This window comes from Typopeltis vanoorti, chromosome 9 (assembly GCF_054136105.1).
Source record: "Typopeltis vanoorti isolate ZY-2024b chromosome 9, IOZ_Tvanoo_1.0, whole genome shotgun sequence".
NCBI classification, from domain to species: domain Eukaryota; kingdom Metazoa; phylum Arthropoda; class Arachnida; order Uropygi; family Thelyphonidae; genus Typopeltis; species Typopeltis vanoorti.
Window position 1 is genome coordinate 34,625,969 of NC_143557.1, and position 25,114 is coordinate 34,651,082.

At 36.0% G+C, this 25,114-nt stretch overlaps 1 protein-coding gene across 2 annotated transcripts in view; it reads right to left on the reverse strand.

Annotated features, from left to right (window-relative positions):
- Positions 1-25,114, reverse strand: part of LOC150102965 (sorting nexin-14-like) — a 793,179-nt gene that overhangs the window by 407,822 nt on the left and 360,243 nt on the right. For both annotated transcript variants that reach the window (XM_090397844.1, XM_090397845.1), the window contains one exon: positions 19,312-19,436. In XM_090397844.1, coding sequence (XP_090253970.1) covers positions 19,312-19,436 — 125 coding nt within the window. The remainder of the gene's footprint in view (positions 1-19,311; positions 19,437-25,114) is intronic.

The following is a 25,114-nucleotide window of genomic DNA, read 5'->3' on the forward strand; positions in this document are numbered from 1 at the left end:
TAATCAGTGCCTCAAACCCTGTCAGAAATGCAAGTTCTGAACACCACGTTAACACTTCTTTTAGAACTTTTGCAGAAAGAGTGAGAGCTCCTGTAGAGCCAATTAGAACACCATATATATCAGAGAGGCATAATGAAGAGTTCCCAGATCTTCTGATTCAGTCTAGTAAAGATGGTGCTTTTAAGCAAGCTACACTTGGTAAAATCACAAAAAGTGCGCAATCAAATCAGTTAGAAATTAGCCAAAAAATTCCAGATCTGCAGGAGCAATTTTCTTGGTCGAATACTGATGGAACATCAGTTGAAATTACCAATAATGAACTTAAAATAACAATTGAACAGGTACACAACAAAATGCAGAAACATTCAACTGTTCTACAAGGAGAAACTGGAGAAGAAACAGAAAAGCAAGAAAGACAACTGAAAGAACTTAACATGCAGAGAAGATCATCAAAAAAGGAAAGACGAATTAATAAAAAAAAATTAAAAAAAAGAACAACTAAAAGAAAAGAAGTAATAAAAAATGTAAAGATGGAGAAGGCTGCAGATCAACAAATGAAAAACTCTTCAGGTTCAGAAGAGTTTATGGATTATGAAGAACCAACTCGTGCTAATAAAGCAAGAGCAAGAGATACAACTAAAGAAAATATAATAAAGTTTACTGATTCAAAGTTTTCTCAGTACAGTTATCATCTACATGAAAAGAAAATAACTAGCTTCCAAATCAAAAATGATAGCCATGAAATTGAAGTAATGGAAAGCAACTATAAAAGACTGGAAAACAGTTTACAAGAAGCAGGTTACAGAATTACTTCTTCACAGATTGAAGACCTCATTGGGTTCATCCAATGTGCTCCATCCAAAATTTAGAAGCTAAAGACGTGCCAGTGACACTTCAATAATCATAGCATCTCCTTTCTGCATTGCCTCATTAAATGTACAAGGATTCCATAGGCAAATTAAAAAACAAACTATATGGAAACTTATGCTATTCCATAATATCAGGTTTTTGTTTCTCCAAGAAACATACTTCTGCAGATATAAAAAGTTTAACAGATAGATATCCACTTTTCTTTCTTACTGGAGCTTTGGAAGTTTTAACAGGGCTGGAGTAGTTGTTATTCTTGCCCACCTCCTTGGGTCATTCTGTACTATCCAAAAGGATGCAGAAGGGAAAATCTTGACAATAGATTGGAAATACTGTGGATGTGTAGTAATGTTTATAAATGCTCCATCCAATGGAACAGTTAGATAAAAATTCTTCCAGGAATTGGAGCCATATTTATATGGTACCCACTATATCATAGCAGTTGAAGATTAGAATTGTATTGAAAACCCCACATTAGACAAAATAGGAGGACACCCCAAGGAGTGGAAAAGTGGGATATGCACAGTTAAAAACATGACTTGACAATACTCAACTAGTAGACATATGGAGGATTTGCAACCCTAATCTCCAGGGATACATATACATGAATCAAGGTATTGGAACCGGTATTGATCGAATTTATATCTCATTCCTTCATAAATACGATAATTCAGATAAAAAATCATGACATCAGCATGTCAGATCATAATCCAGTATACTTAAGTTCCACTGCATGGAAAAAGTAGAGATCTCTTCTGGATCATGGAGACCTCCAAATTTTCTGTTGATCTTTTCAACTAAATTCCAGACCCTGAATTGGAATTATGTTACCTGGAATTGGGATATGTGGTTAAAATTCAAACAAGCAGTAAAGCAGAATATGATGGAATGGGGAAAGGAACAGGCTTTCCTCAAAAGGAAAAAGACCTGTATAAAGAGAGAAGCTGGTTTGTAACAAGCCAACGCAATGGTATAGAATGTAGCAACATCATTAGAAACATTAACATAGAGATAGAACTGGAAAGCCAGAAACAAGTAGAAAAAAGAAATTTTAAGATAAGAATACAACAGCGCTTAGCAGATAGCCCTTCAGCTGATTCTTCAATAAACAATTTACAAAATTTCCCAAAGAAAGGACTATCACTCAAATCTGTGTTGATGGAGAAGACATGTCCACCACTAAAGACATCCTTGACTCTTTTCAAAAACACTACAAAAAATCTGTTTGTAGACGATAATACTGTTGGAAATTATAACTCTTGAAAGATTAAGGGCTTTCCTATTCATATCCAAAATGGGCTTGACAGCCTCATTACAGCATCTGAAGTTGCCACAGCCTATAAAGAATGCCAGACAAGAAAATCCCCAGGACCTGATGGTCTAGGGATAGAACTTTATCGTGAGGCCTGGGATTTTATTCTTCCCATTCTAGTTAAACTATTTAATTATTTTCTCACATCAGAAATCAGCATCAGGACATCCAAGTGAATTTGTAGCAAGCCATACTGTTCTCATTCCAAATCCTAATAGAGATCACACCTTAATCAGCAGCTGGAGACCTATTTCTCTATATAATATTTATATAGAGAAAGATATTTTTCTGAATTATTAAGAACAGGTTCAAAGTAGGAACGAAATATATAATTAAAAGCACACAGGTGTATTGAGTACCAGGTCAAGCAGTAGAATTTAATCTATTTCTGCTACGTGATCTAAACTGCTTAGGTGACACGAAAGAGCAGTCGATGGCAGTGCTATCAGTAGACTTTATTCAATCATTCGATAATGTCCGGCATCCTTTTCTATTCCACATCCTCCAGCAAATTGGTGTAGGTAAAAAAACTGATATCTGTTATCAAAGGAGCCTAAGTCAATTCAACAACCTCCTAGTTAATGGGTTCCTGTCAGATCCAGTAAAAATTCAAAAAGGAGTCAAGCAAGGTTGCCCACTTAGTCCACTGCTCTTTGCATTGGTTGAACCTTTCTTACAACAAGTCAACAATACACATGCTGTGCGAGGAAAATCAATGATGTTAAGTGAAGCTAATAGAGCACAAAAGAGTAAAGTGAAAAAGATGATAGTCTGGGTTGGAATGAATGATTTGAAAGGAGAAAAGGATGGAAAATTATAGAATTCACCATCAGGTGGAGTATGGTGGTAGGACTGTATTTGGAGAGCTCCGAAAACCAAGTTGTTTATTTTTTAAACTGCCCTCACTACTGAGCTTAACTACATACACAACACTTTCCTCTCCAATGGCTACAGCGATCACAGTATCAAAAAAATAATGAGTTCCTCTCCCATTCCCGGTCCTTCTCATCAACAAGAATTTAAAAATGCCATCACCATACCCTACATCCGTGGCACATCTGAAAAAATAGCCAAGATTCTAAAAAAGTACAACCTACACACAGCATATAAACCCCACCGCAAACTTGCTAACCTTATCCGTTCTACAAAAGATCAGCTCCTTCCTCTCTCTCTCTCTGCCTGGAGTTTACAAAGTATCCTGTTCCTGTAAGATGGCGTACTTTGGACAGACAGGCAGATCAGCATCCATCCGCTTAGAGGAACACAAGTCTTACATCTGTAAACACAACTATGGTCATTCAGGCTTGGCTGACCATGTCTTGGACACCACCCACAGAGTATCATGGAAGAAAACCACCAAGCTCCATCACAGCAAATTCAAGAAAGAGAGATTATTCTTAGCAGCAGCTCTTAGAAATCAACCAAATCTTAATAAATACGGTTGCATTAAGCTTCCGAAAATTTGGGAAACACTCATCACCAGAGATCCTACTTTATATTCCAGGCCACCTACAACCGCCCTTAGAGGGCACTCCACCTAGATAGGACTTTAGTGTCACCCACGTGGTTGGGCTTAGTATTGTATGGATGAAATATAGGAAGTATTAAATTCTTTTTAATCCTTTCTGAGCATTGTAAAAAATCCATTAAACCTCCAACATTATTAGATTTAATTTAAAAGTTTTGTTTTAAATAGTCTTTTTTGCACAGTAAATTACATAGCATAGCACATGGCATCGATGCAATGTCTAACAATGGCATCCAAGGCAATTCGACCAAAGGGACTTTGTACAGTACAATGTTTGCAAGATGTATGCATTACCAAAGACAAATGGTAATGAGAGTGAGAAAATAATTAAATAGTTTAACTAGAATGGGAAGAATAAAATCCCAGGCCTCACGATAAAGTTCTATCCCACTACCATCACTCTCAAATTTGTTTGAGAGTGATGGTAGTGGGAGAGTATGCCAAAAATGCTATGAAAGTGAGGGTCAAAAGTACAGGTAAGGCTGCGAGATTTAAGTGGTGGATGGAACAGAGAACATGCGTGATAATGTGTAACAGCACATAGGATTCAAAGAGAGGTTAAGCACTTATAAATTAAAGATGCCAAGAAATTATATTCTTGGCTTAATTGTTTATCCAAGTGTAAGTAAACAAAGTTTGCACATGAAGTCACTTTACAACTGGGCTACTTGTATATAGAGACTAATGACTTCACATCAACTGCCTTAATACCCCCCAATGCAATGCAATGCAATGTGCATATCCTTACAGACATGTATGATGCTGTGTATTATGAGAAAGGCCACTACTAGACAAGTTTTGACCTTTATTGAGGTGAAAAAGTAAAGGGTGCTCATCATAATCCTAGAGTAGTTAGTATAGGCATGCAAGAGAGCATGATACTATTAGGAGAAAGGAAAGACAGATAGATAGTATGAGAGATAGAGAAAAGGCTTCAGCTTTTATATCATCATAAAGCCAAACCCTATTAGGTTTCCTTTTTCACCAATCTCATATAAATGAACAACCAAAAGACCAATTGAAACTAAAGCGCAAAGATGACTGATATCTAGGTGATTAGTCTTATCAGAGGAAACCACCTTGAGTTGGCCTTCTCTGCTTGGATTGCTCTCCAGTCATCCCTGCAATTGACTATAAGACCACACTGAATTAAGAGGATGGAACCATTTAGTCAAAAATTTGATATATCCTCGAATGCTTATTTCGAAATACAAAAATCATCTGACTGAACAATAAAATTTCTACAATACAATATTATAAGGCATTTAGATCTCACGAGTGGGAGTCAGGCCCAGAAGTGATACCAAGTGACACATCAATTGTCTTAGAATTCGTTATGCAACACACATACCCTTTCCATAATGCATAGTATGTATAATGCTATGCATTATAGAAAGGACCACTGCCTAGACTAGTTTCAACCTTTATTGAGGTTTCATCAGTGGTAGCCAAACCCAGAAGTGATACCAAGGTTGAAGCAATGCAGAAATCACATTTCCATATGACATACTTTCTTACTAAGGCAATTGATGTGAAGTCATTAGCCTCTATATAAAAGTAGCCAAGTCATGAAGTTGCTTCACACACAAACTTTATTTGCTTACACTTGGATAAAGGATTAAATCAAGAATAAATTTCTTGGCATCTTTAATTTATAGTATAACAAAGTGAAAAAACTTTCAACATCTATCTCTAATATAAAGTATTTTAGTAATAAGTTGGGACACCTTTTAACTACTTGTATATGGAAATATGACTTGTGCATTACTTCAACCTTGGCATTATTTCTGGTTCTGGCTCTCACTGATGAGAACTGAATAAGGGTCGAAACTAGTCTGGGTGGTGGTGTTAAATTCAGAATGAAAGAAGATTGAACCTATAAGTACAGTTATAAAACATATCAAAGCTTTGATATGTTTTATAACTGTACTGAGAGAATCATGTGTTGCTAGTGTGATGGACCTTCAAATTGCTAAGACTGAATAGTGAAAGGACTTTAGTGTTCTCACTCAAGAAATTAGAGAAAGTTTGAGCTTTAAGCTGAAGAGCTGTGTAGAATTGCTTTAGAGATATTTTCACCGTGTCGAGTGCAAATCTCTTCCAGAAATGCTGTTGGTAGAGTATAAGATTACCGTGTAATTGAACTGTAATCATTAATTAATGTCGTAAAGAATGTGTAAAAATTTAAAGTAATTAACAGAGTACTCTATAGCTTTAGTATTGATATAATAATATGCTTGAAGTGATTCATATCTGTATACTTTTATGAAATTGATGATTAAATGTTTTTTGTTATGTTAATCTATTGGCTTGCCTGATTTTCTTCCTATTGAACCGATCATAAAAGTAGAACCAAGGTGGGGAGGGAATAAAAGTAAAGGCTACGACTGCAAAACAAATCTTGATAGTTTAGATGATCTAAGTAATTAATAGTTTCAGTTAAGATAAACATTGCAGTGTGCTAAGGTGGAAACTAATTCCTTGATATTGCATTGTTCAACTATCTAAGACATAGAGTGGCACAGCTAAAAATAAATTTCTCTAAGCCTGAAAGGGAATTAGCACCAGTGCAGAACAAAGGAATTGGAGTTAAGCCACGACAGACCCTTGATGTGCTGATACAAGTGCACTACCGATTGGACTGATTCATGGCCTAGACCGAACTATGAGTGAATTGAAACTAACGTAAATTGAATTTATAGTAAGTTACTTAAGAATGAAAAGACATAGCATGTTAAAGAACCTCAGAGATAGAAAATTCACATAAGAGAGTATTAAAACGAAGTCACGAAGGGAACAACAGTGAATCTGACTAGGGCGCAGCCGAGCAAAAATTAGTTAAAGTAATTAATAACAAGCATTAACGATATAAAGACGAATTTTACAATGTGCAATCTGAATTTAACAGTGGCCCTTCATATGATACATAGCACCATACATGTCTGGAAGGATATATATATGCATTGCATTGTGGGATATTAAGGCAATTGATGTGAATTCATTAGCCACTATATAGAAGTAGCCCAGTCGTGAAGTGACTTCGCTAGTTGGATAAAGGATTAAACGAAGAACATAATTTTTTGCCAATCATTAATTTATGGTATAAGTGAAAAAAAATTTCAAGAAATAAAAGTGACAGAATTGAGAGACAAATTAAAAGTGTTAATTGAAAGAATGGTAGTATGATGGATGTATAGAATGAAGAGTTAAGTGGAGTGATACAAAGGATGAAGTGAGAGCTGTAATGAATGCAAAAACATCTGGCGAGTGGGTCAGTTAATATCAGAGAGAAAGAAGTCAGAGAAAAGAGAAATTAATGCTTGACTAAGAGAGAAGGAAAAATCAAGGAACGAGTTTTGAAGTATACAACATAACATACAAGAATTAGACCAAACCTTGGAAAATCAAAAAATAAAGATAGCTACCATTACAGAATGAAAGAAAAAACAAAAAGGAATATATGAAACAGAGAATTATATCTATCTTTATAGTGGGGTAAAAATGGAGGAAAGGGCAAAGTCAGATATAATGATGTTCATACATAAATCTTTGAGAAGAAATATTATACATTACAACTACTAGAATGATAGAATTATAGAGACAAGACTAAAGATATATAGAGGATATTTGACAATAATAGGCACTTATGCCCCAGAAGAGGGAAAAGAAGAAAAACCAGAGATTTTTTTTTTATCAAGAACCACAAAAGATTATAGATCAAATAAACCCTTCTGAGTATATCATAATAAAGGGTGATCTAAATGCAAGAATTGGTAATGCCGTCTATCGGCATTACCAATAGAGGACCGATAGACGAACCAACATATAATAATAATGGGAAGAGATTACAAGCATTCACCTTATACAACAATTATAGAATAATGAATACCTACTTTAAACAAAGATATTCACAGATTTACCTGGCAGGCAAGAAATACAAAAAGCATCACAGACTATATAATAGTTAATATGAAATTATCAAATATGATCATAGATGCTAGAGTATATAGAGGAGCAGAGATAGAATCAGACCACTACTTACTGGTAGGGAAAATTAAGTGGAAACCAAGATGGGAGAGAAGAAAAAAATCAAAAGAAAATAGAGATATAGAACTATATAAAATCAAACTCTTGGATGATGGATATCAGAGGCCTGTATCAGAATAGAATTAGGGATTGGTTGAGTAAAATCATGGAAAGCAGACAGTGGAGGAAGAATGGTTAAACATGAAATATATATTAGAAAATGCTGCAAGAGAGAGTTTAGGAACAAAAAGAAAATGGATAAGACGCAGAGGTCTAAGACAATGGGACAAAGAGATCAAACAGATAATTGAAGAAAAAAGACAGCACATAAACAATGGCTAAATCTAAAGACAGATGAATCATTTATTGAATACAAAAGGAAAAGAGCAATAGCAAAGGAAGCATGCAGAGAAAAAAATAAAGAAACATGAAAATTTTATATCAAAATTAGAACGGGATTGTACATTAAAAAGACCTAATACATATAGAATCCTCAAACAAATGAATAACGATTTAAAAGATAAAACAAAAATCGATATAATCAAAGAAACTTGGCAGGAGTATTTCCAGAGGCTATGGCAAGATAATGCCTTGATACAAGAATCCTCCACGAAATATAACATTAGTAATATAGATGAGTTTACATAAGAAGAATTACAAAACACCCTCAAACAAAGTAGAACAGACAAATCACCAGGAGAGGATAATATAAATACAGAACTTATTAAATTTGCTGGGAAAGAATTTAACACCAGATTTCGAATCAAATTTATCATCAAATTTATAAACCAAATATACAAAGAGGGAAAATTCCCAAAAAGCTGGCGAAGAGCTCTAGTGATTCCAATTTATAAAAAAGGTCTAAAAACAGACAGCAATAACTATCGTATCATCAGCCTCCTCAATACTGGATACAAAATTTATGCAAAAATGTTAACAAACAGATTAATATAGAATCACAGCTGGGAGAAGAACAGAATGGATTTTATAATGGAAGATCATGTATAGATTCAGCTTTTATTCTAAAAATAATTATAGAAAAACATAGAGAATACAATAATGAAACACAGTTTTATTGATTATATAAAAGCATTTGACAAAATTCTGAGAAATAAACTATGGGAAACTCTAAAGGAATATCACATTCCAAACCAACTATACAAAGCTTTATTAAATATATACCATAATAATGAAATAGTAATAAGGCAAAATGCTACCATATCCACTTGGAAATCAATAAATAGAGGAGTTTGTCAAGGCTATCCTTTATCACCCATATTATTTAACATATATATAGGCAATATCATCAAAAAATGAAGAGAAATAAATATATGCAGCTTCGAAATATAGCAAGAATGCAGAGAGAAAGATTACCAAAAAATATTTTGACATATAATCCTAGAGGAACAAGAAATAGGAGACAACCAAGAAGATGGACTGGGTCCAGAATAGGCCACTTGGCCTAGAATATAGATAGGAAGATGATGACAGCAAAAGAAAATAGTGACAGAGTTAAAATAGTGTATGTTTCCACAGCATGAAAGGGTAGAGCTGAGGAGAGTCATAATAGTGAATGACTCGATGCATAGGTTATACAGGAGGAATAATGTGGGGTTTGTGAATGTGTACCGAGAGTCTGAAGTACGAAAGGACTTATACAAGAAGGCTGGTTTGCATCTGAATGTATTTGGTGTTCAGAGTCTAGAAAGTTGTTGAATGAAGTGAAAGTGGATGTGCAAGATCAGGTAAACTACAGCTTTTATAGGTAAGCTGTTAAGAAGATATGCAGACATCAGTGAGGCAGTTGAGTATAAGAATGTGCATAAAATGCTTAACTTATTACCACTGGTAACAAACCAGAATGGGATAATTAGTATAAAGCATCAGGATAGTAGTGGGCCTAAGCGACTTTTCTACTTTATGTACACCAATGCTAGGTGCATTCGGAACAAGAGGGAGGAATTTTATGCATTGGTCAGTTCATCCTGGCCAAAAGTTACAGGCCAAAAGTTACATAGCTTCTGGAAGATATATTATCTTCCAGAAGATGATATAGTTAGTGGGAAAGAATGTGAAGAGTATAGTTTGTTCAGGAAGGCTAGAGAGGAGTGTTATTGATGATAGCTGAAGAACTGCAACCAAAGAGAGCAGAAGTTCAACTGCAGGCGAGTGAAAATAGTACATTTGAGGTTATTTGGTGTGAGATAGAAGCCCAGCAGAACAAAATATGCAGTTGTATGCTTCTATAGACCAGGGAATGGAAAAGATGATGGGCGATAGCATGTATCAGCAAATAAGCTAAATCAGTGGAGGGTGAGTAATTAATATGGAGGATTTCATCTATGGGAATATAAATGGAAAGGAGGAGAGGATATATGGGAGGAAGGAAATGGAATTTATGCAGTTACTAAGGAATAATTATCTGAGACAGCATGTGATGGCATATACTAAGGATTTGAGAGTGTTCAATCTAGTAACAGCATCTGAGATTTTGCCTATAACCAATATGACCATGTTGCTGCCAATTAGTGAGAGTGATCATATGGTCTTGACCTGGGAGGTGGCTAAATGTGTGGAATATTCAGGTAAGAGGGGTATATTTGGAATCACAGGGCTGGTAAATATCACAAGCTTAGGAGATTGCTTGGATCAGTACCATAACATGTTGTTAGATCTTGAATGAGGACTCTTTCAACAAAAGAATCGTTCATTCAAGATTTAACAAGAGACACAATTCTGAGCTAGAAACACTGGTGCTATTAGTTAAGAAAGCAAAATGTAAAAGAAAACCTGTTAGAAATTACCTTAGAAAGAAGTAAAGTTGAGGAGAAAATTGTATGTCTAAGCAGAATTATATTGTTTAAAGTTATTGATGTCAAAATTATACTCTATGTAAGAATGCATGTCTAAGTGCAAACAAAGGTCCAAAGGTTGCTAGCTAGCTGCCTACGTAACGCCCGAAGCATAAGCGCTCGTGGAAGGCAAGCTGAACTCGCATTTGGCGAAAAGAGTGCTCTTCAAGGAGCAGAAGTTTGACGCAATCACGTACGGGCGAATAGGAGAATGCAATGAGAGATCATCCGATATGGAAAGAGGATGCTACAAAGAAGAATAAAAAGCAAATTCACGTAGGTTTTAGCCCCCGTTTTTCTGTTCCTGTTTCTCGTGTGGACAAGCAGAGTGTTGACCGATCGACAGCACCGGAAGTAATCTCCTTCCCGGTTGCTAGCTGAACGAGTCGGACATGCTATACGTGAGCTGATGGCAGACATCAACTAGGGCCATCAGTAAGAGCTGACGAATGTGAGACAGTGGAAAAGTTCCCCCTCTGAAAGATGGCTGAGATGACAATATCGATCCGGTAGACGAACGTTTGTCCGGCAAAGTGCAAGGAATGGCGATTTGTGTCGATCAGCATAACCTCCACATGGATGCGACTTGATAAAGCAGAAAGACATATGACTACAAAGGACGGATGAAAGAAGCCTGATATCCTCGTTGATGGAAAGGAGTGTTTGAGGAAAGTAATGGCAGACTGCATATCTGGAGACATCATCATCATATGTTCACTGGACATCCAAGATGCCATTGTTATATCCTGAATGGAGAGCTTTACAAGTAAATACTTTATTCAGGATTTAACATGATACCTACTACTAATTAAGGAGATATCTGCACATCAGCTAATAATTATGAAGTATTATTTTATGTTATGTAATAATGTGTAGTCCATGTGTGCCATATAGTGAGAGTTATTGTTAGGTTATTTGTAATTCCCAAGTAAGCTGTTTGTACATTGTGAAATTCTGAGAAAAATTATAAGTAGTAATCCGGAATAATCGCGTATAATCTGTATGAGTCGAGAGTAGCGATGGAGGCTATACCTATGCAGAAAAAATGACATCAGAGCAGCTACCTAGAATAATGTAACCTGACAGGTTAGGGAGAGGGTAGGATCACCCAAGGGGCATGAACGATGGGGTTCGTGGTTGAAAACCACATCGAATAGAGGGCGCCCGAATAGGGCAAATAAAATACGAAGAATGCCATTTTAGGGGGCTTTTTGACCTTTTGATCTTCGGTTGTTGCTGGATTCGAGTTTTAGGGGGTGTTGGTCAGAGGATTCATGAGAGAGCGGCCGGCCGACTACGGTAATGACGGACGGCAGGTTCTTTTCTTGAGAATGCTTGAAGATTTTCAAGCGAAGCTGATCGCGATACGATGGCCTATGTGAAATTGAGCCTTAGCAGAATGTCCCATTGGAGAAAGTTTCCTGCGGAGCAGTAGACAGCACGCAACAGTCGGAAACGATTAGAAGAAAAAGCGTAGTACATCGCCAGGCGCAAAGACAGCCGAAGAATATGCAGTAAGGTAATCCAGACCTACATGAGATGGCAGCATGAAATCTGAAAAGATCCGGTAATGTAAGAGTTTTCGTTCTATGTTAAAATTCGTTTAGAAGAACAAGAAATTTGTATGCACTGTAACTAAAGGACATTAGTAGAGAACTTTTAGTGAGAATTTGACTGAATTAATTTGACTGAGACCCTTGTGGAACAAAGAAGAGTTGTTAATAGGCAGTAATTTGTGAATGGCTAGGCTTGCTTAAACGAAATTTAGAATTAAGATAATTATTGATAGAGTATTAATGAAAGTGTTCAATGCGTGTTCTGTGAATAACTTGTGAAAGGAATTATATAGTAGTAGTGTTATGCTTAAACCTAATCTTATCCTTTCATAATTGAAGGATTTAACTTGCTCTGATTCATTGTGATTTAGTATAACCCTTAACTTAGAGTAAATTTTGATCCATTGAGTATTTTAACTTACATAACTGTAAATGTTTTACGTTTTCCAATAAACATGTTTTGTACCTTATACCTGAGTTTATGCCTGATTACGAATTCAAACCACCACTTATGAAATAGAATCTTTTTGGCGGGAAGGAATTTAGATATAATTGCTTAAGTGAGATTCGGTCTACGACTGCTAACTGAATCTGCACAGCGCTAGCGTGAGATAAAATATTGTGTGTATCCTTTTGAATTTTGAATTATTTCCCTGAACAAGAGTCTCTTCTGTTAAAGGATATTGGCTGGCGCAGCAAAATATAAATTTTGCCAATATCCGAAGAGGAAATAAATCTGAATTAATATTTTAGGGGCACGACAGTAGATTAGAAAGAAGGTTATTATAGAAGTAGAATAAGATATAATCAAGGGTAAGCAGCGACATAACAATAGAGCAGCCGGTAGGATTTTAATTGTATAAGGTTTTAAGTAAGCAAAAGGATAGATTCAAGAAATAGTAAATTAATGTACGATAAGATTAGAACGGAAGATTTAACACCATATGGTCACTCCAATGCTATGTGATGTGTCACACCAGGCCTTGCCATGTAGTCCTGTTACATGCTTTTCTGGAGGCTTCAACTCTCTGCAGATCAGTCATTCCACACACACACACCATCCATCCATCTCACTGACAGTCTACCCTCTTCCTCTTTTCTCAGGAACTTTACCTTCTATTACTGTTCTGAGAAGTCCTCCTTTCACCCTTCCAATGTGTCCAAAATATTTTAACTATCTTCTCTCAATATCCTTGAGGATCCTTAAAAAATTCTACTGATCTTTTCTAACACCCAATCATTTGTACGCCTTTCAGTATATTGTATCTTTAGGTTCCAAATATGATATTCTTTAGGTTCTAAGTCTCACATTCATAAGTCACTGTTGGAAAAACAACCGCATTCAAAATACTCAACTTTGTTCCCATTGAGATAGATCCATTTTAACAGATTTTAGACAAGTCTCTAACTGTTGTTTTAGTCATTCCTAATCTTCTTCTGACATCTTCTGAACAGCAATTCTTCACATTAGTAATGGATTCCAGGTACTCAAACTTGCTGACTTCCTCAATTCTTTCTCCATTAAAGTACACTTATTTCTCATGAGCTTCCGCATTGGTATTTCCTTTGAAAACCATAATCTTTATCTTGCTAGGAATGAGTTGAAGTCCTCTGCTATTACTGATCTTGTTAACTTTATCAAGAATTTGTCTTAGTTCTTCCTTATCATTATAGAGGAGTAGGTTATCAGCAGCATACCTCAAGTTACTGATTAATCTACAACTTATCCTAATTCCTGTCTTGAACTTATCCAACGCTTCATGCATGATGTCCTCTGTATATATACTAAATAAATGAGAAGAAAGTAAATATCCTTGCCTAACTCCTTTTCCCACCTGAAGCCAATCAGCCAATCCAACACCTGTTTTTATAGTGGCTTCTTGCTCCTTGTACAAGTTGGCTATCAACCTGATAGTGTGTTGAGGAAAACCCATTCTTTTCATTACTTCCCATAGTTTCACATGCTGAACACAGTCAAACGCTTTAGAGTAGTCTAAGAAACACATTGCCAGAGAGAGAGTCTAAATTCCTTATATTTTTCTATGATCTGTCTAAGGCAAAGGATCTGATCTCTGGTGCTGTTACCTTTCCTAAAACCTGCTTGTTCCTCGGGCAGCTCTGCCTCAACTTTGGCCTCAATCCTATTTAGTATGATCTTCAATAAAATTTTCATGCAAGCAAAATTTTGTTTGCATCAAATATTAAACTAATAGTTCTTGCAAGCCTTCATATCTCCCTTCTTACGTAGTGGTATGAAAACTGACTTCTTCCAGTTTCTAGGCCATGATCCTGTCTCCCATATCCTTGTAATCAAATCTATGAAACACTCTTATCCCCCCCTCCATCCCCTGTGGCCTTAATTAACTCCACTGGGATTCCATCTGCACCTGGGGCCTTATTGCTGTTAAGCTGCATAACTGCTTAAGTGGAAGAGGTTCAAAAAGCGGAATTCTCCTGGTGATGAGAGGGCTCTTCCAAATTTTCTTTATCCACTCTATTGTACAGTTCTTCAGAGTATTCTTTCTGCCTGTTTTTGATTTCCAATTCTCATGTTAATAATGCTTTACTCCTGTATTTGATGACATTCAATTTGGGCTTCAACTTGTGCATTAGATCACAAACTAAATAAAACATCCTTTTATAATTGTACCTCCTCATCTGGAACTCTATCTATTCACATTTATTAGTATAGAACTTTTCCTTGTCCTGCTTGATGGTCTTCTGACTTCTCTATGTAATCTCTTATATTCTTCCCTGTGTCTCTCTCTGTTTTTCTATCCACCTTCTTTTGTCAGTTCCCATGTTGAATCTGATATCCATGGGTCTTTTGGTATTCTTACTGGGCTGAGATACTTCTTGGCTGAAGAGTCAGGAGAGTAAATCAAGTGGGAGTTAAATAGATGAATATCATCATTAAGCTGCAGACGTAGTGATCAGCAGACAAATGGGCAGTACAAAGCACAGGTCAGAAGGGTAACCACTGTGGTAAGAAAGGCAAAAGCATAATATTAAAGGAAATTAGCAGGCATGCAAAAGATAATCATAAACAATTCTTTTGATATGCTGCAAGTAAAAGGAAGAATGTTTTTAATGAAATCTGACGATAGAGAGGTAATTGAATCAGTAGAAATAGCAGAATTACTAAGAGAGCACTTAGCAAGAGCATATCATCCATGTGCAGATATTGCAATAATGAGGGAGGCAAAGACTTATAAGGGAACTGAGGAAAATGAAATGGAGGTGCATAGCATATTACAGAACCTTAACATGAACACAGCTAAGGGAGTAGATGGTCTATCAGCTTGAGTTTTAAGTGAAGGTACTAGGGAATTGTCAGTGCCTTTGACCACATTGTTTAATCTATCATGTTAGAGGCTTAATGGATTGTATACAGCACTCAGAAAGGATTAAAACAGATTTTAATACTTCCTATATTTCATATCAGTCACTGAGGCATCTTCACAGATTACAAAAACTAATGTAACATATACACAAATACCACACAATACTAAGCCACATAGATGACTCTAGAGTCCTATCTAGGTAGTGTGCCCCCTCTATGGGTGGTTGTAAGTGGCCTAGAATGTAAGGTGGGATTTCTGATGGTTAACGTTTTCGAAATCTTCAGAAGTTTAATGCAACTGTATTCATTTAGATTTTGTTGATTTCTGAGAGCTGCTGCAGATTCTAAAAAGAGTCTCTCTTTTTTGAATTTACTGTGGTGGAGCATGGTGGTTTTTCCCCAAGACATGGTCAGCCAGGCCTGACTGGCCATAGTCGTGGTTGCAGATGTATGACTTGTGTTTCTCTAAGCGAATGATTGCTGATCTGTCTGTCCAAAGTATGCCAACTTACAGGAACAGGGTACTTTATAAACTCCAAGCACTGAGAGAGGAGGGAGCTGACCTTTTGTAGAACAGATAAAGGCAGCAAGTTTGGGTAGCAAGTATGTGCTGTGTTATATGGGGCTTAAATGCTGTGTGCAGGTTGTACTTTTATTATAAAGTCTTGGATATTTTTTCAGATGTGCCACGGATGTAGGGTATGGTGATGGCATTTCTAACCTCTTTCTGAAGAGATGGCTGGGGAATGGGGGAGGAACTGATTATTTTTTTAATACTATAATTGCTGCAGCCATTGGAGAGGAAGGTGTTGTGTATGTGGTTGAGTTCAGTTGCAAGGGAGTTCCAGTGAAACAAACATTGTGGGCTCTCTTGGTTAGAGTTTTAATAATGCTATATTGTTGAGTGGGGTGGTGGTGGGAGAGTTTGTGAGTGTATCTGCCTGTGTGTGTGTAGGTTTTCTATATACAGTGAAGACAAGTGTACCATTATGAAGGTGTGTAACTAAGGTTTCTAGAAAGGGTAAACTATTGTTATTTTCCTTTTCCATCGTAAACTGGATTCTTGGATGTAGCCTGTTGAGGTGACCGAGGAAGGAGTGTAATGTGTCTGGGTCATGAGGCCAAATAGAGAACACATCATCTACATATCTTAGCTAGATCGAAGGTTTGAGAGGGGGCTGAGTCTATGGCTCGTTTTTCAAAATTTTCCATATAAAAATTGGCAAGAGGGGAGGGGACCCATGCCGGTTCCCTCTATCTGTTTGTAAATTTTGTTCTTCCAAAAAATATAACGAGAATTGATGGCAAAGGAAAAGAGATCTAAGATGTCAGAAGGAAAAATGTTTTCTAAGAGTGTTAAGGTTAAGGTATCAATTAAGGGAATATTGGTAAACAGTGAGGAGAGGTCAAAGCTTACCAATATGTCTGTGTTATTTAAAGTTAGATTTTCTATTAGGGTTTTAAAATGGGTAGAGTTTTTTACATAGGATGTGGTAAGTCCAGTGGGGGGGGGGGGGGTCAGAGAGTTAGCCAGCTATTTTGGCAGTTTGTAGCAAGGTGCATTAGTGGTTTATACTATAGGTCTTAGGGGGAGAATTAGGTTTGTGTATTTTTGGTAAACCAAACATTCGGGGGGGGACAGGAACAGAAAGATTTGAGTTTTTTTTCGTAAGGTCCGGGGGCCAGGAAGATACTTTTTTAACCCTGCATAGGTCACGGTCGAAAAAATTGCAGCTTAGGTCAAGAGTATCCGAGAGATACATTGCAAATAAAATACATGGTTTATTTATTTTCAGTTACAATCTAGAAATTATTGAACAAAGAAGAAAAAAAAAAAACATAACCAATACTATACTGACATTGGAATTTGCGGTATCTCTCAGATACAATTTACTATCAAATATCACAAACCTTTACATAACATGTGTTAAACTAAACTGATGGCATAAACAGTGCAGAATATCACTCGTAATATATGTATGCACAGCTATGTCATGACCTCCAAGCTATAACTGGATATGTGTAAGAATATTTATATTAAAACAATTTGTTTATATCTGTCAGCCATGACCTCCGCAGGGTTAAGTTTTTTAATTTTTTAACGTGTTTTAGTGGGATCGTGTTCTAGTGGGATGTAGGTAGAGCAATCTCGGAGGATAATCTCCATTTTTCGATTTCATTTCCATTTCAACCTTATGAGACCAGGTTGAAGATTTGTGGATTACAGATACTGTTTGACAGGCAGAAAACAGGTGATATAATTGAGATATACAAATGACTGAAGGGTTTTTACAAGATTAATCCAGAGGAAAATTTTCAGAACAGGTCTGGTGGTGGGAGAACTAGCACCATCCATGGAAACTGAGTAAGGGTATAGTTAGCAAGTATGTTAGAGCTAGGTTTTTTGCTTGGAGAGTGGTGAACGAGTGGAACAGGTTGCCAGAGTCTGTTGTTGGTGGCATGACTGTGAATGAGTTCAATGCAAAGCATGATAGATAGTGCGCAAATATTGGATAGTGCTTTGCGTGATGTCCTCAATTAGTTTAAGAACTCCATGGAGTAGCCCGTAATAATAACAATAATATTAATTTTACTTGAAAGCATTATATCTATTATTTAAAACTGGTTGACCAGGTGGTATCATGCTTGCTCTCCAACCAAGAGGCTGAAAGTTTGAATCCTGACATGGATATAGGTGTTTGTGGATTTCTTTAGGAAAAAAATAAATTTCACTGCCAGATGTAAAACCAATACCTGCTTACTGACAGCCTAAAAAAAATTCCATTTTTGATTTCTAGAGCAGGATTTGTGGATTATGTAAAAAATAAATTAAAAAATAAAAATCTTACTCTACCCATAGTACTAATGTACTATAAGTTACAATCTTTCTTGTGTTGGAGTCACATAAACCATGAAATGAATAGACCATGTCACTAATACAGATCACATGATATTTACTATCACATAACAAAATATGAATTTGAATGCACTTGCAAAGAATCAGATAATGTTCTCACCAATCAACTTAAATGGTGAAAGGTTATCATGGTATTCAAATCAATAAATTAGCAATTAAAGTAGTGTTCAATCTATTACTGTTTAACATAAATGAAGATGTTTCTAAGACTGGAATGGAATGAAATAATGACTAACTGCAATAAAACATTTTACCTTTAGAAACTGTTAATTTATTTAAGTGATTATTCAGAATCATAAACTGCATGTGGAGCATGCTTTCCAATGCACTTAAATCATCAGATATCAAACAGATGACCATTATACACACTTCTAACAGAGAATGAGGATTGGATTGCAACTTAACCATGTCGCTGTCAATATGGATAAAATACATCACTCCTCTACACTTCGTATCCATCATATATTTCAATGTAATATCAATGGTATTACAATTTTAATATGCACTTCGCATCCATGGTAACCTGGACGTATATATACATCTTGGCTAGTTGGGGGTGGTTAAATCAGTGTTAAGCTAATGATAATGACTTACCAAAAAAAGAAGCTCTGAGTCTACAAGTACTTCTACAGCAACAAAAGGTTCTGCTTAACTTGGTCGAATTCATTTTCTCATTGATGAAACAGACTACTTTGGCAATATACTGCATGCTACTACTTGAAAATGCCTATCTGTCTTAAACTACAAATATTCCTATGAAACAGATTCCCTGACTTTGTGTGTATATGAGAGAGAGAGGAATAGATATTTTAAGAACACAGCACATGTCAAAGGTTAAGAGGTGCATAGCTAATTTTTAGAGTATGGTTATTTTCCAAATCAGAATGAATAACTATTTCTCATAACTTACTCCATCACTCTGAAGAAACATGGGACAAAAAGTCTGATCAAGAAGGTTGTATGCATGTTCATAAGCTTTAAACAAAGGTCTTGTTGTACGCAACTTCACCACATCCTCTGGAGCACCACTAAGAACTAAACCAAGATAAAATGCATACCATACAGTGTATCATTTAATTTACTACAATAATATTCAATGATTAATGTTTTTTAACATATGCAACAGAAAATTAAAATAATCAAATAAAAAGCAAAATACTATAAATGACAAAATATGTAAAGAAAGCTTTGGGTCTTGTTCATTATGCATAAATAATGCTTAACAGCATTATTATAACCAATAACAAGAGTGAAAAAAAAGTTTATTAAATTCACTAATATTTTGCTGTTTTTATACCCAGCATCATCAGAGCACAATGATAACATGATAGGCACATAGCACTAAACCTATTACACTAAAGTAATTGTAGAAACAATTTAAATTGTAACTGATGCCCAATGTCCTAACATAGTGCCCTCTATGGGTTGGATAACTACAAAGTTAATTTAGAGCAGTCCAGCTATTAGGTCTTAAAATGATAGTCTCCCAGATCATTGATAAATTAATGCAACCATACTTGTTGAAGTTGGGAAAGTGCTTCGTAGCTGATTCTAAGAATAGCCTCTCAGACCTGTAATGACTTCTGAGTAATATAGATGTTTTTTTCCCATCTGATCCTATGTAAAAGAGTATGCAGAGCATGGTCTACCAATCCTGACTTGCCATACAGATGATTGCAGATGTAAATTTTGTGTTCTTCAAGATGGATGTTGACTGACCTACCAGTCTGTCCAAAGTAGGTTAACTTGCAGGCACAAGGAACTTTATACACTCCCGATGTTCAAGAGGATGTAGTCGATCTTTAGAAGAAAGCATATGAAAGTAGTTAGTTAAATGAAAGGTTTGAAAGTGGTATGGAGATCATATTTGCAAAGAACTTTGGTGATATACCCTTATCATATGGAATGGAAATGGTTTTGCTGTGATCCTGAGTGTTGGATGTAGGAGAGATGGGGAGTGCACGTAATATTTTATCTATTTTATATGGGCTATAGCCATTGGCTAAAATAGTGTTGCAAAGGTCCCTGAGCTCACTTTCAATGGCTGAGTCATTACAAATAGCCCTGGCTCGGTGAGTAAGAGTTTTGAGGATGACATCCTATGGCATCCTGAAAACTGGTGGAGGTAAAATTGTGTATGTACATACAAGTATGAGTGGGTTTCTGTAGACATAGAAGGATAATGAGGATAATAATAGTGACATGACTTCCTAATGATACATTAGGAGGTCACATTACCAGTGTATCTAAAAAGGGGAGACTATTATTACTTCTTTTTCTATGGTGAAGTTTATTTCAGGACATTGGCTGTTAAGATGCACCAAAAATGCACCGATACTTAATGTGTCTAGGACCATGAAGCCAAACAGAAAACATGTCATCAACATATCACAGCCAAACTGTTGGTTTTTATGTGGCTATGTTGAGAGCTTGGTTTTCAAAACTCTCCACATATAAGTTTGCTAGAGGTGGTGGGGGGGGGGAACCCCTAATAGTCCTATCTAGCTGCTTGTACATTTTTTCTTTCCACAGGAAATAACCCATATGTATGGTGAATCTGAATAATTCCATTATGTCAGGAGAGGGGGGGGGGGTGGAATGTGGCTTAATAAGGTGAAGGGTCTCTGTCAAAGGTACATTAGTGAAAAGTGAGGTTATATCAAAACTGATCATGATGTCAGAATCTGTCAGACTTAAAATTTTCTATTAATGTTTAAAGTGCAAAGAATTTTTAATAAATGGAGGAGAGTTGCCAGTAAATGAGGAAAGTGATTTAGATAAATGTTTAGGTAGTTTGTATGTGGGGCACTCTATGCTATCTGCTACTGGACGAGGAGGGAGGGGATATTGGATTTGTGAATTTCAGGGAGCATGTATATCCGGGATGGTTTGACATGATAAGTTTCTGAAGATTCTTTGCAGACACATGCGAAGATTCTTCCCACACAAACTTTATTTCCATACACTTGGATAAACAAGAATATAATTTCATGGCAAGTGTAATTTACAAAGTAACCTGTTGACTATTCTTTTTGAAGAACTACAGGTTGTAGTCTTTGAGGAATACTTCACCGGGAAGGCCATGTAAAAGGTCATTTGGCTGCTGCTGCTTGTGTTACTGTAGATTTAACAGAAATTGAGGAAATGATAGATGCCAGTTATGCTCAACTGATACCCAAGGATAGAAGAGAGACTATGTGGAAACCGACCATCTACGAGAGTCACTAAAGAGTGACTGAAAGAGGGGATAGTCAGAGGGAAAAGCCCTCTTCTGAACAGCATCAAGAACGTGAAAGTAGTACTTCAAGGTTGGGAAGATTTACATAAATAGCTGCAGGCATGAAAAGTAACATACTAAGTGAAAAAGGATGCCAAGTTTCTTGGAAGCCGAGGATGCTATGGAATTGATGTGATTATATCAGTAAAGAAATGCTATCAGTAAGAGTTCATTTGAGAAGAGAGATCTGATCTTGACTAGGATTTCTGTCCCAGGAAAAACAAGTCAAGATTAAAGATCCTTCATAAATTTACATGTATAAATCTGAAACAGAAAAATATGTAATTTGTTATAATAAGAAACAGAAAAATATGTAATTTGTTATAATAAAAATTATAGCAAATTTACTAAAAGTAAAAAATGTTTGGTAAAATGAGTATTTTAATATAAAGTTTATACATGATGATAAAAATTTTATTATGAATTAATGAAACTATTTGATGAATAGCTAAATAAATTTTTATTATTATTACGGGTAACTCTAAGGAGTCGATAACCTCATCGAGGGAGGCCCTAACATCATGTCAAGAACAACTATTCGACATTCACACCTTACCTTGAACTCATTCACAGTCATGGCACCCACAACAGACTCTGGCAACTTATTCCACTCATTCACCACTCTCCAAGTAAAAAACCTAGTTCTAACACCCTTGCTAATGACACTCTTGCCCAGCTTCCATGTATGGCCCCTAGTTCTCCCACCACCACCAGTCTTATTCTCAAAAATATCTTCTGAATTAATCTTATAGAAATCCTTCAGTAATTTGAATGTCTCAATCATATCACTCTTTTTCTGCCTATCAACCAATTTGTGCAACCCACAAATCTTCAACCTGTTCTCATAAGGTTCATTCCATAGACCTGCTATCATCTTGGTCACTTGTCTCTGGATCCTTTCCACCAAGAAGAAACCCTGGCATTCATATCTGGGCACAGTAGTCTAGATGGGGTCTTATCAAGGCTCGATACAGGGGAACAATAACCTGTTTGTCTCTGCCTGTTAAAGTATTTTTCAGCAACCAAGTGATTTGATGAGCTGATTTTGCCACTTTTGTGATGTGCCCCCTAAACTTCAACTCCCTATCCACCAATACTCCCAAATCCCTGGCCTCGTCAATCTCCTGGAGTACGGTTCCGCCAATGTAATATACTGCTGCTAATCTTTTCATCCCAAAATGCATAACCTTACACTTTGCCACATTAAATTGACATCCATTCTCCTTAGCCCAGTCCTCCAAACTATCCAAATCGTCCTGCAAAATTTTGACATCCTGTGCACTCACTATTGCTCTACCCAACTTTGCATCATCAGCAAACAAATGAACACTTCCTCTCAGATCCTTTCCTATATCGTTAACGAACAAATTGAACAGTAGTAGTCCAAGAACAGAACCCTTTAGCACACCACTAGTCACAGGCCATCTTTTGAACTCTACTCCTGAATAAACCACTCTCTGATATCTCTCCGTCAACCATCCTCCTATCCATCTCACCAACCCTATATCCATCCCCATATGCTGCAGTTTCTTGATGTTGTTATCTGTTAATGTTATCTGTTATTTTATATATCAATTTGTGTTTAATTTAAATATAATACAATAATATCAGTGAATGACTAATATGACTAAAAATCAAGCACAATGAAAAAGCCACATGTAACAGACATTTTTGCTACACTTAGCCATTCCAAGTCTGTTCTTACGCAGCATTACTCTTAAAATCGAGTAAGGGAGTTTCTTTCATTAGTTAAACGAAAACAAAATCATTACCAGCAACATAATACTATAATAGACTTATGTTGTAATGTATGGTGAAGTTAGTATTTTTTGATTTTCGAAAAGATGAGCTCGTTGATATGTGTGTGTGGATCTTGAAGCTAAATCCTTGTTTAAAAATAAAAGCAGTTGAATTAGTGAAGCAGTTGAATCCTTTTTACTTACATTCCATAGACGATTCAAGCAGGTTTTAGCCATGCAAATTCACTCATAATGAAGGAGAGGAACAGAATGAACCTGGAAGAGCATGGTGACTTGATTTAAGGTTAAAACTCACCAATATCCAACCAAATATTGATTCATTGGCTACTATTCATCAAACACATCCTTCTCATTAACCATTCCAAGAAAATCAATAAAATGTAAGTAAAGTTTTAATGTTCTTGATAAATTTCTTTAAATATTTCTTATCGAGAAGCAGCAATGAAGTAAAAGGGTTTATTATTTTTAAATTGAGAAATTTATTATTGATAACATTTATTCATTTATTTAACATGGGGATCGATGAGGGATCAAGGATTCCATGAAGGGGTCAATGTTCTAAAAAGTATGCCGACCGCTGGCTTAGATGTAATATTGGAGAAGTTTTAGATTCTTTTGTGGAAATTTATGATAATATTATTGTATAATATAAAATATGAAGCAAAAATATTAGCTTTGAAAATTAAAGATTATGGATTTTTGTGTTCACTTATAATCTGCCATGAATTTTGTGCATGATCAATGTAGTGAGTAAAATGGCCTGGTTGGCCGAGTGGTTAGCGTATGCTCTCCAGCCAAAAGGCTGCAGGTTAGAATCCCACCATGGGCATGGATGTTTGTGATTGTCTATGAAAATACTAGTGGTGGTGATGGCCAGTAGATGGCATTGGTGTAGATGATGATGGTAGTCGCAGTTCGCTGTAGTTGGTGGATTGAGTGGAGATGAAAAGCTGTGGAGTGGGTGCCCTCCCGTGATGAGTCTTCGGACTCCTTGGAGTTGTCACGTAATAAACAAAAAAAAAAAAAAAAAAAAAAAAAATCCAAACACAAATTTAAGTGAATCTATAAATGCATTAAATAATGTAATCGACTTTACTGAAGAATTTATAATAATAATAATTATCATAATACACTAATGCCTTTATTTCCATATAGGGAGTAGGCAAGGCCTCTAAACCTCATCTAGCTCTTTGGAGACTGAGTGAACAGTTCAATCTCCACCAGTAGCCAATCAGAGATAGCTGGCCCATATCTATCACTAATTACTGAAGAATTTAGGTCGGATGAAAAATTTAACATTATACTTAAATCATCAAAAGAAATTTCTCCTGAGTAGTTCAAAAGCAGCATATCACGCAGATGTAAGAAAAGATTGTTCTGTTATAAATGTTCAGACAAAGCGCCAGTTGATCAGCAATCCAACTTTAAACTTATATTGTTTTCTTCAAATTGTGGAAACTATTATTAATATTTTTGGCTGAAAGGTTCAATCTCTTGACAAGTCACTTTTAACATATTTCAGTTTTTATCCAGTTTCAAGGAAATTTCTAATATGGATGAGAACACTTGAAGAGAGCACTGTGATGATTTATAAGTTGCACTGACTGATGGTAAAGAAAAAGACATTTGTGCCACTGAATTATATAATGAAATACAAATTCTAAAGGACATTATGC